The following is a 16,086-nucleotide window of genomic DNA, read 5'->3' as shown; positions in this document are numbered from 1 at the left end:
ATCGAATTTGGAAAACCGGCTCTGCAGTGGAACGGGTGTTGGTTAGAAACCTCCTTAAAGTGATCTCCCCTTCCTTTAGGAGAGTCAGAGATTTAATGGTAAATGGTAAAAAAAAGAAGGCAGGAAAGGGGTGAGCTACCCCCACCCCGCCCCCAAACCAGCTAAGAGCTTCTCTCTCTGGTCCGCGTATCCAGAAAAACTGGGCAAATCACCTGAGATCCCATCTTTTCCAGTGGAAGCACCGATGAAACGATTAGTTCCATAGGCTGCAATGTGCGGTCGATGCATCCATAATGCAGAAATGCTGAGTAAAGTCACCAGTGTCATAGTCAGTGCAACAGAGTCAATAGACATCTCCTCTTAAAAAGGAAGAGGGATTTTTTAAAGAAATGTCCAATCTGGGTTCGAACAGGATCCAGAAACGACAGACTATTCATCCCTCACAAGGAAATGCAGGAAAAGCAGCTGAGAGAGATTTGCAAGCTACCTGCCTTCCAAAGCTCACATCCCGTTTGCTGAAGACACAACCCTAATATAAAGCATTCTTTAAATACTTCACGGTGAAGTTATGATTTCAAAATGCCCCAGGTGGCTTAGAGGAAGCAAGAAAGCCAGTTCCTGCCACTGGCCTGCTTTGTCATCTCGGGCTAGTCCTTTACCGGGAGGCTAAGTAGAGTAACTGACTCGAGTGGACTATTATCAGGAATAACTAATAAAAGCGAGCATAACCGTCTGGGTAACAGTTACGTTTCTAGCGTTCCTAGAGTCTTTATTAGCTGGAAACAACTTAGCCACCTACATGCCACATAAAAGATGCCTGGAGTCCCATAAGCACCCAGAACCATCAGTCAGTCAGTGGGCCGTTACCCGAACGGTAACGCTGCAACCAAGCTGAAAACCAAGGACAGAACTTCTAAGAATATCAAGAACAGGTTCTCACTGTGGCAAGCTTATTCTGGTCATCTGACCCACTGACCCCGCCTTTCATACCTCTGGGTAGGCTCGTGCTGGGGGCTACAGAGATGGTGCGGTAAGTTCCAGGAGGCATCCCGGCTCTGCCCCTTGTCAGCTGTGTGACTGTGGGCAAGTCACTTAACTTCTCTGTGCCTCATCTGTAAAAAGGGGATTAAGACTGTGACCCCCACGTGGGACAACCCGATCCCCCTGTGTCTATCCCAGCGCTTAGAACAGTGCTCTGCACATAGTGAGCGCTTAACAAATACCAACATTATTATTATCACTAGCCAGGAAAGGAGAACCCTGTAGCACTCTGAGAGGTCAGGGCAACGTCAACTGGTCCCGAAGGGAATCGGGATGGATATCCCCGACGGCTAGAAAATGGCAGTCATGATTCAAGGTGCTCAGTGAAAATGTTGGATACATCAGGAGGGCCTTTTCTTCTTTAAACGGGGTCTGAAAAAGGGTGGGGGGGGGGAGAGAAATAATAGCATTTACTGAGTGCCCACTGGGTGCAATGCACAGTACTAGGCAAGGGAGAGATCCTCAGCTGTACACATACCATCCACAGCCTCACACAGAGGAATGCCAAGAAACTGCAACTGAGTTCTGGAAATGTCCAGAAACTTCATTTCAGAATGTAATGAACAGCGAAACCGTCGGCCCGATCGAGGACTCAAGAAAAGCGGCCCACGAAACCCGACACAAACCATACGAATTCCGGCGTGGGGCGACGGGGCACGAGTACGCGCATCTCTGAAAGCCAAAACACACTGGGCCAAACTGTCCCATTGGGAAAATCTGACCCCGGTTCTTTTCAAATGATGAGTCGAATTCTGGACGCGGGATATTGCTCAAAGAAAAAAAAGGTACCGGCACGTTAAGCCAGGGGCCAAGTTGAATTGTTTTCTTGCTGTCTACGTACAGGTGGGATTTTTCTTCAAGACGGTGGGAAGGGATCTGACTGCCCCCCGCCAAAAAAAGGGACTCGGCTTGCCAACCCTTACCCTTCTTATCCCCAATACTGCCAACTAACCCTTCCGTACCCCGTTTGAATTCGCCGAGCCAAAGATAGCCAGCTGCCCTCCGTCTGCCTTTCGTAATACCGACGTGTAAAAATACTAACCGCTTTTTGGGCATCTTCATACACCCCACGCGGTCATTTTATTAGCCGGGTCCATCAAGTCTAGCAAGAGCGCACCCCTTTTCATCCCTCCGTCGTGGCCAAACGGGATCGGGGAGTTCGGCGGCCCTTTTGCGTTTTCCTGGCCGAAACGCCGCACGGTCTGGAGGGAATTAGGGATTTCGGTTCAGTGATCGTCCCGGGGGCCGCATCGGCAGCACCGGGCATCCGCAGCCACGCTGGATGATTCAATTATTTCGCTTTCGGGCTAAGTCGCCCTGTCCACGTTGGTGACCTTGAGGTGCACCGGGTTGGGGGGAGGGGGAAGGGAGAGGGGGGCGTCTTCCCACTAGCCGGTCCTGTCTGGGCCGCCCCCCGCCCCCCCCGGGCCTCTGGTTGCCTTGGGGCTCGGCAAAATGATGCTCGTCCTACTTGAGGACTTTGGGGTTCGGGTCCCTTCCTCTCCCCTCCCGGGACCGTTCTGTTTAAGGATGTGGGGGGCGGAGGGAGCGGACCCCCGGGGGCGGGCTCGGTGCCAACCGATCGGGGCGGTGGGAACCGCAGCATCTCTTTTCCCACGCGCAACCGGGAAGACGGAGCCGGGAGGGAGAAGATCGGGGGATGCGGGGGGGCTCGCCCCGAGGAAGGGATCTCCTTCCCCACCTTCCCCCCTCCGCTCGCTTCCCGGGGTTTCCTATCTCCCAGCCTGGAGGGGAGGGGGTCCCGGCTGAGGATTGCTGGCGTGGCTTGAGTTTCGGGGGTCCCGCCGCCCCCGAAACGCTTCGTGACCCTGGCCGTATGGGCCCCGGCTTCCAGCTTTAACCTTCGAAAGTTGTCGCGGACAGAAATTTCGCTCTCCAAAGGCTCTCCCCCTCCCTCCGTCTAAACAGACCATACTAACGGAGAGAGAGAGGGGAAACCGAGGGGGGGGGGGTGACAAACATGGGGGAGAGATGGGGGTGTACACAACCGTATACGCAGGGGTGACCCCGACCCGGTTTGGTTTCGCTACCGATAGCACCGGCCGGTCCCTACCGAGGTACACACGGGAAGGGGTCCAGAAAAATGGCCAGGGACCCCCCCCCCCCCCTACACAATTCCAAGCGCCTAGTACAGCGCTCTGCACCTAGCGAGCGCTCAATAAATACTATATCGAATGAATAGGGACGCACCGATCGCTCCCCACAGTGGGAGACGGGCACAACGACGGTACCACGGGCACCGATGCTAATCTCGCCTTGGTAACGCCGCTTCATCTCCCGTCACCTCAACTTCTAATTCCGCTCCGCCGGGCGACTTTTGGGGCACCGAGAGGGAAGGAGGACCGCAGACACAGCGGATAGTTTCGAGGTGACGGGCGACGGCTCCATCCGGGGCAGGGGAAGGTCAAGGAGACTGGACGGGGGAGAGGGGCCGCCGATGAAAGGGAGGGTTTGGGGGGGGCGATCTCTGGGGAGCCCCCCCCCCCAAATCGCTCTACAAGACGAGGGAGCTAGTTCTCGACCAGAGTCCCCGCGCTACCCAAACAGGTCGAGTTCCTCACCTTCAGCCACACAAGGGGTGGTAAGGGGAGCTCGGGGCGGATTTGGGGGGGGGGGGGGGGGAGAGGAAAGGAGCTCGGGATGAAGCCCGTTCTTCCCGGGCCGAAAAAAGAAAAAGAAAGTATATCAGTGCATGGAATGTCTATCCCCGAAGGCTAGCTTTAGAACTGTGCAAGAGGGACGATCCCGAAATCTCGTGATGAAAGGAGAGAAGAGTGAAAGTAGGAAGGTTGCTGCTGCTGCTCCCGCATCACCCATCCCTCCTTTTCTTTTTCCTCCTCTTCTATTTCTACCTTCTCTCTCCGATCCTCCCTCCCTCCCCCCTCCCCCCCCCCCCCGCTCCGTCTGTGCCCCTCCCTCCCTCTCCTTGTCACGCTCGGACGTTGTTAGGAGGGAGATAACTTCATGTGACTGCCGCTTCCCTGAATGCCCTTCATCAGCGGCTGCAGTTCCTGAAACACACATGGACCTGACGACCGGGAGGAGGCGGCTCAGCGGCTAGGAAGAAACAGACGAAACTCTAGAGAGGGCGAGGAGCTCTCCGTGCGCGGTGCACGGTTGCTGCTGAAGGGGGAGACGAGCCGGAGCATCCTACTGTCGGCCCGGGAAGGGGAAGGTAATCCGCGTTGCCTCGCCCCGGGGGGCGGGGGTTCCCTCTGCCCTATTTCCAAGCCCCCTCCCGTCCGCCCTCCCCGCTCCTTCGCTGCCGAGGAGAGTTTAGCTCGCCCTTCGCCCGGCCGAGCTCGGAAGCGAGAACTCGCTAGGAAATGTGCCGATGCCAGTGCCTTTTTTTAGTCGTCGTTGCAAAGCGGTGCAGACCCGGCCCTCGGCTGCAACACCCCTCGGGGCGCTCCGATGGGGTGGGGGGGGGGGGGGGGAGGTGAGGGGGGCGGAGTGGGATCCCCGTGAGTTGCCCAGGCGTTTGACGACTAAAGGAGGCAAAGAGTTGAAGTTGGGGGCGGACGAAATGCAGATCTCAGCATGCAGCATAAAGAGAGGGAGGGGGGGGTGGGGGGGGGGGGGAGGGCTGCGGCCGGACCCTGCCTTCTCGCTTCCAGTCTCCCCCAGTTGCCCCCCGATCTCGCCTCCATCTCCCCCCCCCCCCCCGTCCTCGGATTCATTCACTCGACGGTGTTCGGGGAGCGTTTACCGCTCTGTGCGGGGCACTGTCCTCAGCCGCTCGATCGGAACCGGTGGCGGGGAGGAGGAGGAGGGCACTCCTCATTTTCCCCGGGTTGAGAAAGTCCGCTTTTCCCCGGCGGCCCGTACTTTCTCTCCCTCAGCGGCGGTAAGGGGAGCATCTCGCCACCGCGGCACTTGCCCGGCCCCCGCCGCAGCCGCCCGGGAGTTAGTTCCGCGCCGCGCTCCCTCCAGGACCTAATGCAGATATTAGAGTCCGGGGGGTGGGGTACACATCCCGCAGCGAACACTCTTTAAGGGACTGGGTTTTGTTTTGGGGGGGGGGGGGGGGAAAGGGAAGCTTTTCAGCATCCCCGCCCCTGTCCTCCCCTCGGGACACTGCGTCTGGAATGCGAGGGGGCGGAGGTTGGAGGGGGGGGCGGGGGGAGGCGAGCCCGGGGGCTCGGGGAGCCAAGTCCGGGGCTCCAGCAACTTGCCCCGACGGTGGTAGGTGAGGGCTTCCAAATCTCTCGCTCTTCGTCTCTCCTCGCCCCTCCGATGAAGCCCAGCCCGGACCCTCCCAAAGTCGGCAGCCCGAGCTTTCCCGGTGGGCGCCCGGTTTGACTGCGGGCCCGGGAAGAGGCACCGACGCGCTAGAGCTGCATTAGAGAGAGGGAACGCTTCACCTTCAAACGCCCCTTCTCCTACCTCCTCTCCTCTACGTGGAGATGTCGTCCCCGCTCACCGTCCTGGGAGCGTGTTCTCCCCCCACCCTACACGCTGGCATCGACTCTCACTCGGAAACTCCCATTCGGAGATGACTCCGAGAACCCCAAGTTTAAAAAAAAAAAATCTTTTGAAGCACACTGATGGAGAGAAGCGTTTTCTGTTGACTAGTAGGTCCCCGGGTAGGAGGGGGTTGGCAAGAAAACCCCATCCGCCTTCTCTGTATGCGTGTGCACACACTTACACACGGCTACACCCCCCAACACACACACACCCCCCAACACACACCCCAATCTAGAGACTGAGGTTGTCCTCCGGGGCAAGGCCGCTTAAGATCCTAACAGCCGGCCGGGTGATTTTTTTTTTATGATAGAAAAGAATCCTAAAATAAAAATTTTCCAAAGAATGATCTGACACATAGCGGAATAGCTAGGAGATGCCATATGCTAAAATGGTAACTTATTAACGGAGACATTTCTCTTTGGCTTTATGCGCCGCGGACTGCAGAGCCAAGACTTCTCCGCTTAAACTTGTATGTGAGATTTGAACGAGCGCAGATCGGGAACCCGAAGCCATCGTCATGGATTTTGTGATGAAGCAAGCTTTAGGAGGTGAGTGAAACCGGGGCATTTTTGTTGTCTCTCAACGCCGAACCGGTACCCGCGGTGGAAAGTTTTCCCTCGTCTATTATTGTCTGATTTGATTCGTGCAGTTCTATAGATTGTTTTCACGGTATGGCTAAATCTTGTCGGTAAAGTTTAAGACTCTTCATCCTGTACGAAAGGCCCACGGTGAAATCTATCCCAGCACTGCCCTGACCCCTTCAAGATCCCGTAATTGGAAATCGTTCGCGGCTGTGGTTCTTCTTAGCTCTAACGCAACAGGGGGCAGCACTACCCGAAGAATGGGAAATGGCCGCAATTTGGAACCAGCACCCAACAGAGATTTACATATAATATAAATATATATATATATATATATATATTCATATCACATGGCTATACCTAGCAGAGGTATCCAGAAAGTATGAATATATGAACGCCCGCTAGTTAAATCTAACACCGACTGGACGTAGGTAACGCAGGTAGAAAGGTACCTAAAACCGTAGGATGTCCCGACGTGCTTTCAACAGATGGACCCGGTTAAGGAGGGTGAACGTCCATGGGATGGGGGTAATACGAACTGTACTTGACTGGTGGTGTCTCCGTTATCTTACATGATTTTGACGCGGTTACATTCTGTTTGATTTCTAAAGTATGGAAATAAAAGAAAAAAGGCTCACAATCTTCCTTAATTATCTGTCTTTGTCATTTGGGCTGATTTATGGAAAACCATCTCTATACTACTGAACCTAGGAAAGCCATTCATTCGATATAACACCTCCACAGAAGGAATGTTAGGCCTATAGGGTAGTTAGACATAAGAGGGCAGTAGAACAGTTTTGAATTTCTATTGACATTTTCTTTAGACCACCGACTCTACATAAAAGAGAAAATACCAAAGAAATGATTCTTATCATAATGCGCTACTGAGTGAGCCCTGTTAACTGTACGTAGCTGGGTGATGAATGGACATTTCCTTTCGACTCTGTTTCCTTTTATGCCAAAGGAAAGGGGTACGGTTGTTTGGATTTAGAGCAAAATCTTCTAAGAGGCTTATATTTGCCCTCCCTGGCATCGGCCAGATTTCTGGGACTCTTTTGAAAGCCTCTGCAAATGAAGAACATTTTCAAATTCAGTGACTGCCAAGCTGGGGCCTAAAAATATGGGGTTAGGATAGAAAAGAATTCGACGTGGAATCAAGGGGCTGCCCTGGTGCCCTAGACGGTGTCTTCCCACCGAGTGCACTCACTCCACGCTTTCCTTCTCCTGGTCACCCAGGACCGTTAGGAAAGCGGTGTAGCGAGCCTGGCTCACACTGCAAGTTGGACTCTTTCCCGTGGAGTCCGGTAAGCGGAGAGCTCCTAGGAGCAGCCACTTGGGTGGACAGATGAGGTTTTGAGCCAGAGGTCGAGCCTTCCCGATAGCCTTAGTCATCCCGACCGGTTATTCTACCCAGGCTGAAAAGAGGGAGGGAGTGATTGACCTAGAAGGAGCCAGGTCCCGCCCCGGCAGCTGAAGGATGCCGAGGAAGGAGGGCAGCTCCTGGGAGGAGCCAGACACCCCCTTCCTCCTGCTCTGTAACCTCAGCCAAACACCCCTTATTGCCAGAGTTGCTTATTCCCAGCTGGAGCTCTTGCTCGAGATGCCTGGGAAACCGTAAGTCTCTCTAATAATAATAATCATAGCTGTGGTATTTGTTCAGTGCTTACTACGTGCCAGGCACTGGACTAGGCGCTTGGGGGGATACAAGCAAATCGGGTTGGACACAGTCCCACGTGGCGCTCACAGTCTTAATCCCCAGTTTACAGATGAGGTAACGGAGGCCCAGAGAAGCAAAGTGCCTTGTCCAAGGTCACACGGCAGACAAGGGGAGGAACGGAGATCGGAACCCAGGACCGGGCTCCATCCACTATGCCTCGCTGCTGCTCTAGACTGGAAGCTCGTTGAGGGCAGGGAATGTGTCTGTTGATTGTTATACTGTACTCTCCCAAGCGCTTAGTAGTGCCCCGCACACAGTAAGTGCTCAATAAATACGATCGACTGACTGACTTCCTACTCCTGGGGCAACTCCGCTCCAGATAGCTGGAGGTGGAAGAGATTCCCCGGAGTGCCAGGCCCGGGTTCTCCACGGCTGGTGCAAACAGTTGCCTTTTTCATCTCGCACCCCAAGGAACCCATCATCAATTTACGGTCGCCACTGCCGGACGGAAGAACATGATGTGTGAATCAGGTCTGTAAATCGTGGAGGAAAATTGAGCAACAGAATGTTATTTCCTGGGTTTTGAGTGAAAGCTCCTACTCGCCCAGGATATGTCCTGTTAAAAGTTGCCCCCTCTCTGACCGCTTCTACTTTCTGCAGCTTTTTCATTACAGCTCCCTCTCTTTCTTCCTCTCGCTTGCCCCCACTCACCAGACCTCCCCGTGAATAGCCCCGGCCTCAGCGGTCGCGGCATCCACTGGCTTCAGAGTCGGTGAGGGCCAGAGGCATTTTAAGTTCTCGGCAAGACCGATTTAGGTGGCAGAAAATAAAGAGCTAGACAAGATCCTCCAAACTAGTGGCAAAACCACTTCAAAATTCCATTCCAAAAAGGAGATAGCAACTGATGAATACCTACGGTATATTTTTAAGCGTGCCCCGTTATAATAATTATGGTACTTGTTAAACGCTTACTGTGGGCCAGGCACCGCGATAATCATAACTTTGGTGTTTCTTAAGCGCTTACTGTGTGCCAGGCACGATACTAAGCGCTGGAGAAGATACAGGGTGATTGGGTTGGACACAGTCCCCGTCCCACGTGGGGCTCACGGTCTTCATCCCCATTTTACAGAGGAGGTACGTGTCCTGGGAGAGATGCGTCCGTGGAGTCGCTGAGGGTCGGAGACGACTCGACAGCGTAAGAAGAGACAAGAACTGAGGAACAGAGAATTAGAGTGAGGTGCCCAAGGTCGCGCAGCCGACTCATGGCGGAGCCGGGATTAGAACCCAGGTCCTCCTGACTCCCAGGCCCGTGCTCTATCCCACTAGACCGCGCCGCTTCCCCGTTATCGTTTTACAGTAGCATAACCGGGGAACTAAACGTCTTAGATGTACCCGCCATTACTCCAGGTGGTATCAGAGATATGCTTAAAATACTTGATTCCACATGAGAATTAGGACGAAAGTGTTAACCGACAGATCGAAGCCCCGAGATTACACCGTCAGTTCACAGGCGGTCGCGAAGACAGTTTCCTGTTGTCATAATCGGGTAACCGATATGTGCTTTTAGAGGAATCGGCACGTGGATCGTAGCATGAATCGCAAAGACAGCGCTTTCCGAGAAACGGTGTCGCCATAAATATTTACCGAGTGCCCGCCCGTCGTAGCTGGAGGCCACACGTGGCAGTGTTGCCTTTTGAGAAAGGGCAACTGAGGTTGCAGACGTTAACTGTAGATTAATGACTGGCTGAGAAGAGTTGATGGCCCAAGGCACATTCCAGGCCCCAAGCATGAATCAGTAGAAAACACCTGTCCTCCAGGCAGTTTTGATAGTCGTAGAATCGTAAAACCTTAAAGATCTTTGAGCCGGATGGAAACTTGAGAGCTTATCTAGTCCAGGCTCCAGGTAAACGATTGAGTAAACCTCCAGAAAAAGTTCCTTCCGTCAAAGTCTCAGTGTTTTTATCAGCTTCAACTCAACAAGTCCGCCCTTACGTTGTAGACGGGGGACGTGCCGGTTAGACTGTTATATCGTGCTCTCCCAAGTGCTTAGTACAGTGCTCTACGTACAGTAGGCGCTCAATAAATGCGATTGGTTATGTTCAGCCAAGCTCTCTCTCGGTTTAAGTTAATTTTTTCTGGTTCGGCTTCTTGTTTAGAAGCTGGCAATCACCCACGGGCCCCACTAGAGAGGGGCAATGGTTTCCTGGTCCGCCCTAACCCCTCTCTGCAAGCAGCACAACTCCCTACTTCTCTTTTCTCCAACCCAGCGGAATGAGCATTCAGCCGCCCTGGCTTGAGATGAGAGGGTGAGGGAGTGCACTGTTAGGGGAGTTTATAAAGCAAAACCATTTGCCTTCTAGGCTCCATCCAGGCGGTGGACGGTTTAAGGAGTGGGGCTATTGGAAGGACAGGCAGTTCTGCTCTTGAGGCTCCCCCCTCTGCCTGAGCCCCAGCCTGCAAAATGGCGGCTTGAGGACAATTAAGTCGTTCCTTCCCCTTCCCAGCTAGATAACCCCAATTCCTTTGATTTTACTTTGTAGCACCTATTTTCCATCCCCTTAAACGAAGACAGGGTCCTTTTGGGGGGGGTTGGGGATTGATGTTCTTTATTGTCCGTCATTTATGTGAGTATCAGTGACCGTGTCTACACAGGCAAGGCATAATTTTGGAAAAGATTCATTTGGGGAAAAGGTAGGTTTCCAGATAAAAATCAATCCAGGCAAATCTAACCTTTTTTTTTCTAAAAGCATGTATGGGGGTGAGCTGTGCTGGCAGAGCTAATGTTTGTGGAACAAAATGGAAGTGTGAGGAAGCCAGTGGATGTTGGAACCAGCTGGTGCCTGGAGATTTGGGAGGGGGTGGGAAATGTGCTGAAATGACCCCAGACACCACTGATACTTGATGGACAGAGAGCAACCTAGACTCCTCCAACTCCCAGACTCCTTCTGGCTATCTCGGCGTCTGGCAGGCTGGTTTGGGATTGAAGGGAGCAGCTCAAAGCGTCCCCATACTCTGGACATCAGCTCTCACCTGGGTGAGATATCAGGTGAATCGGGAAACGTCATGTAGCAAGGCCTGGTGGAGAGTACACAGGCCTGGGAGCCAGAGGACCTGGGTTCTAATTCCGGCTCCACCACTTGTCTGCCGGATGGGCTCGGGCAAGTCGCTTCATTTCACTGGGCTTCAGTCACCTCATCTGTAAAATGGGGACCAAGACTGTGAGCCCTATGTAGGAGAGGGATTGTGTCTGACCCGATTAACTGGTATCTACCCCAGTGCTTAGTACAGTGCCTGGCACGTAGCAAATCCCATTAAAAAAAAAAAAGTATGCGATCATGTGGCCAAAACTCCAGTCTGCACAGGCTCAGCTGATGGAGAAAAAAAAAAAAATGACCGAGGATTCCAGCTACCAATCCCCCTTTTATTGGCTTGAAAACAAAGTATCTTCCATTTGTTCTAAGAAATATGGGGATTCCGGGGGATTAGATTTGATGTTTCTAAACCAGCTAAAGGCTGATCTCGTCTTACCCAGACTCGGCCAGTGTTACGCCCATCATTAATAGAACTCATTTTTGGTATGCTGAATTACTACAAATCGGGACAACTTTTCTACTAAAATTCACTTTTCCAGCTTTTTCAGAATTACAGCAGTTTCCCTAAAAAGTCAGACACACTGTCTAAGCGTGTTTGATTTCTGAGCAAGGTTTTAAATGCGAAAACAATAGGCCGCTACTAAATGAAAGCACAAAAAGCGGCATACGAATGTCTGATATTCTTGAAAGGTGTAGGCATATTTGGTGTATTTTCTGTGCATCTTCTAAGATGGACTACTGGCCAACCAGATTCAGTTTTGAAATAATACAGAAAGTGTATGGATCTCTTGGGAGACTATATTTCATAATTTCTCCATTCTCAGTTTTGAGACACTGGTTGGGGCAAGAATACTTTTGGAAGATGCTTTTCCTCTTCATAGACCTTAGTAAGAAGCCCAAAACAGCAGGGGAAAGCTGGCTGTGAAACCCCAATTCAACATACGTATGCCAGGCAAACAAGACAGACTTTTATGGATTCTCCGAGGCTCCCCCGGACCTTGATGTCCGCACACGTGACTAATTGACTGATAGCTTTTGGAGTTTTTCCGCCTTCCTGCCTTCCCTTCCACGCTGCTTCCTCTCTGGGTAGTCGCTAAAGTCCAGGCCTCCTGACTTGGGGAACGTAGGGGCTGTGCAAAACCGTCAGTACCTCTGGGCAGCAGCTGTCAATTGGACAGACGCCCAGACTAATTAGGAGACAAGGAGGAGGATGCACAATCTCATTGCAAAAATACTGTCTGCATAACCTTAGCCTAACACATTTCTGTCCTTCTGGAATGAATTGCGACAAAAAGTATTAATATCGAATTCCCTTAATGCTTTTTTTTGGTGGGGTGGGGGTGGCCCGTGGCGGAAGGGGAGATGGTATTTCTTAAGTGCTTACTATATGCCAGGCACTTTACTAACCGCTGGGGTAGATACAAGATAATCAGGTTGGACATAATCTATGTCCCACATGGGGCTCACAGTCTTAATCCTCATTTTACAGATGAGATAACTGAGGTGCAGAGAAGTTAAGTGAGTTGTCCTGGGTCACAACGTTGAACCCAGGTCCTGTTGACTCCCAGGCCCTTGGACAAGCAGTTTACTAGAAAAGTTGTGTGTTTGCTTTTTGTTTTTGTCGAGGGTGCAGATATACTTTCAACATTTAATAGTCATAATATATTCCATTGCAGATTCACTCTTATTTTGCTTAAGATAATTGCTATTCTTCATGTTCTTTGCCTGGCCTTTTGTACGTTCACATAATTTAATGAAATAGATGCATTATTCAGCTCTGTTCCGTAAAAGATGAAGAATTTAAATTGTAGCACTAATTAAATCACATGCTGCTTTGGGATGTTTCCGGTAAAATTGATGGGTGGAAGTGTATGCTTTAATGGATGTAACAGGCCTTGAAAGGGACAAAAATTTCTCTAACAATTACATACCCATGTTGCTCCAATGTTCCAAAAAAAGGTTATCTTGAAAAATTGAGTCACAACATTTAAAATTGGCCTCAAATGTGAAGTTATGTGACCTGGGATAGGCGATTTTGAAGGCAGTTTTCCTGTAGCTAATTTTCTTTGGGGTCCAAATTTACCGAAAGTAAACCTCAGGTTAGACACCAAACTAACATAATCAGTAGTATTCATTGAGTGTGTTTTGTGTGCAGAGCACTGTACTAAATGCTTGGGAGAGTAAAGAAGAATTAGTAGATCTAGTCCCCTCAAGGATCGTACAATCTAGCAGGGAAGTCGAACACTGAAATAAATTACAGTTAGGAGAAAGCAGTAGAGTATAAGTATAAAAAGTATAAAAGTATTAAAAGACATACGGGGTTGGGTGGGGCCTTAGTTACCCTAGTGCTTAGGTAATGGAGAAGTGTTCAAGGGGATATAGTATATGGAGATGATTTATCAAGGAAGGCCTCCTAACTAAATTAATATTAGCCCAGGTTTACCCATGAAGTCAGCACCAATGTTTTTGGAGCCATTCATCACTAATCTCCCCTTTGAGTCTACTTTGAAACCCCGATGCCAGTATTTCTGCCTGATTGCCAGGTGACACTTCGTACCTTTCCAGCATCTAGCCCTCTTCCTCTTAATAGTTTTGGAACAATGTATCCAAAATGACCCCTATTTTCAGAGCCCATCTCAGGACCCTGTTGAGAGCACACGGCCCCTTCGATTATCTGATTATTTAGATTTTTCGCCTGCTGCAAACCCTGTCCCCTTTTCCCGCTGCCTCTCAGGGAAGCTCTGAGAAAACAACGGCGGTCTCTGATAATGTAAGCAGAGTTACGGGTAGACCTGTTTGTTACGATTTTATGCCTTCCTCTGTTTACTAGAACATCAAGAGGGAGCTGAATGACCACCATGAAAAGAGATGATTTTTTTTTCCCTAAATGTGGTAAAGGGAAGGGTGGGGGAAGGGAAGAGAGAGGAAATCTTTTTTCTCTTTAGATGTGCTTAGCTGCTGAGCAGACATGGCTAAAATATAGCAGCTACTCAGAAACAATAAATCCAGTAGTAGATTAGAAACAAGAGTAGATAAAACTCTCTTGAGGAACAGTGTCATTCAAGCAGGTAGGCTCTTGGATCACTGAGAAGCCAAGTCCAAGGAAGCAGTTCTCACAGGAAACTAAAGTTGGCTTTTATAACCTCAAACAGATGGGGTTCGGCTGCATAAATTTCAACAAAAAAGATCACTTGTAAATCCCTCTTTGGCTTGATTTGAAAATAATCTGTAGTGATTTGTGCTATTAAGAAATAGGTGAGTTTGGGATTTATTTATTTTTCTCCAAAAAGTGGGGATTTTGTCTCGTGTCAACTCAACCCTTGCCTTCGATTCCACACTTTCACGCAGTTCACCCAGTGGAGGAGTCAAATGAGTAATTGTTCTATTAAAATCAGTGGCAGGGGCTTTCTTCATTGATGATTCTTGAGCCTTGGCGGCAAGCTTTCTCTGCAGATGAATAGTTTAACTCTTCTTAATAATTAATAGCAAAGACCAAGAATAGAACAAAAACGAGTCTCATGGTCTGTGCATTGAGAATAAAGAGTCCTAAAATATAGCAGAAGGGACATTTAGATCTATATAAGTGCCAAGGTCTCTTTGATCTTCACAACTCTTTCATTTTGTGTTCCGCTGTGGATTCCCTTCTACCTGGAAGGGTCTTGATGAAATAAGGCCTGAATACTCAAGACCTATCGCTGCATCTTTTGCAAGTTCTTAAATTATCACCCACAATGCGCTCTGCTTTCCCACTTGCTTGTCATAGATGCTCTAGGTCAGCTCTGATTTGGGGAACTTGCTGCAAAAGGATTCATTCCATTCAACAGCCTTTAGATAAGGCTATTTGTCAGGGATTGGCCTGGAACATTATATCGATGAAAAAAATGATTAAAACTCAGTGAACTGTGAGGAAAAAATGTTTTTTTTTTTTTCCCTGAAAAAATTGAGATGTATAGTGGTTTTGGATCAATTCAAAAAAGGACCAATGAAAGGAAAATCCCACACGTTGACATCTGAAAACATGAAAATAGAAAAAAAAGATGTTCTTCTTTGGGTTATACAAAATGCTCAGTGTGAAAATGTTCCATCTGGGACAGTCTAATCTCCAACAGAATCATTTTAGCAAGGTAAGAAAAGGCCCCACACCCTGTCAGAATTCTTGGGGATTGGAAACCATTACTAAAATGTTGGAAGCACTATGACAGTTTGTTTAAAGCTGTTTAAAATTGAAAAGATGTTATGGACTATAATATGGAATTAGAGATTATAATATGAATGCACAGCAGTAGCACAACAGTGCTCTGTATCCAATAAGAGTTGGATTTGTTAAGCACTTACTATGTACCGATCACTGTTCTAAGGGTTGTGGTAGAGACAAGACCATCAGGTCCCACATGGGGCCCACAGTCTGACTTGGAGGGAGACCAGTTATTGAATCCCCGTTGTGCAGTTGAGGGAATTGAGGCACAGAGAAGTTAAGTGACTTGCCCCAGGTCACACCGCAGGTAAGTGGAGGAGCTGGGATTAGAACCCAGCTCCTCCTACTCTTGGGCCTGTGCTCTTTCCGCTAGGTCATGTCAATTCCCTAATACATCTCTGGTGACATTCTTATCTGCTAGTGCTTGTTTGAGGAAAAAAAAATAACCACCAATCCATGTGTTCATTACACCTGGAATCAGACTTTTTTTTTTCCCCAGAACAACATGAGGCTGACTTGCAACTGGTTCTCATAACGATAATTTTTTATGGCTAGAGTGAAACCAATGTTGAGTCTGTACATGGCCCATACTGGGTCAGAGAGTCTGCCTGATCTGAATCGGCCTCTCCAGTATCCCCTTCTGACAATAAAAATTTTCAAAAATAAGGCATTCGTGTTGTTCTTTCTATACTCAAAGTGTAACTCTTCCCTTTTCCTGGGATGTCCTATCCCAAAATCATTAAGAAAAGAGCAGGTGAAAGCTAAAGTATTAAATGCCAAGTTAAGCCTGCATTTGGGCCAGGCAGAGTCCTTTTGATTAGGGAAGTGGACTAATATTTTACTTGTATTTAGATCATTTCTCTTCTCAAGAGTGCTTCATGCTTATCTACTAAATGCTACGTTCTTTCCTGCAGAACTGTAAACTGTTTGAGGGCAGGAATTATGTCTACCAATTCCACAGGGCTCTCCCAAACACTTAGTACTCTGTTCTGACACGGCAGGCTCTCGAGAAATCTTGCCGATTGACTGACA

The 16,086-nt window shown here is 49.6% G+C and overlaps 1 protein-coding gene across 1 annotated transcript in view; it reads left to right on the top strand.

The window, feature by feature from the left end:
- The first annotated feature begins 3,254 nt into the window (after positions 1–3,254).
- CPLX1 (complexin 1) overlaps positions 3,255–16,086 on the top strand; it is a 154,498-nt gene continuing 141,666 nt past the window's right edge. Inside the window, exons 1-3 of the mRNA XM_007672836.3 lie at positions 3,255–3,430; positions 4,012–4,237; positions 5,974–6,077. Of these exons, the coding sequence (XP_007671026.1) occupies positions 6,047–6,077 (31 nt within the window). The 5' untranslated portion in view covers positions 3,255–3,430; positions 4,012–4,237; positions 5,974–6,046. The remainder of the gene's footprint in view (positions 3,431–4,011; positions 4,238–5,973; positions 6,078–16,086) is intronic.

This window comes from Ornithorhynchus anatinus, chromosome X3 (assembly GCF_004115215.2).
Source record: "Ornithorhynchus anatinus isolate Pmale09 chromosome X3, mOrnAna1.pri.v4, whole genome shotgun sequence".
In the NCBI taxonomy this organism is placed as follows: Eukaryota; Metazoa; Chordata; class Mammalia; order Monotremata; family Ornithorhynchidae; genus Ornithorhynchus; species Ornithorhynchus anatinus.
This window is presented reverse-complemented; position numbering and strand designations above follow the sequence as displayed.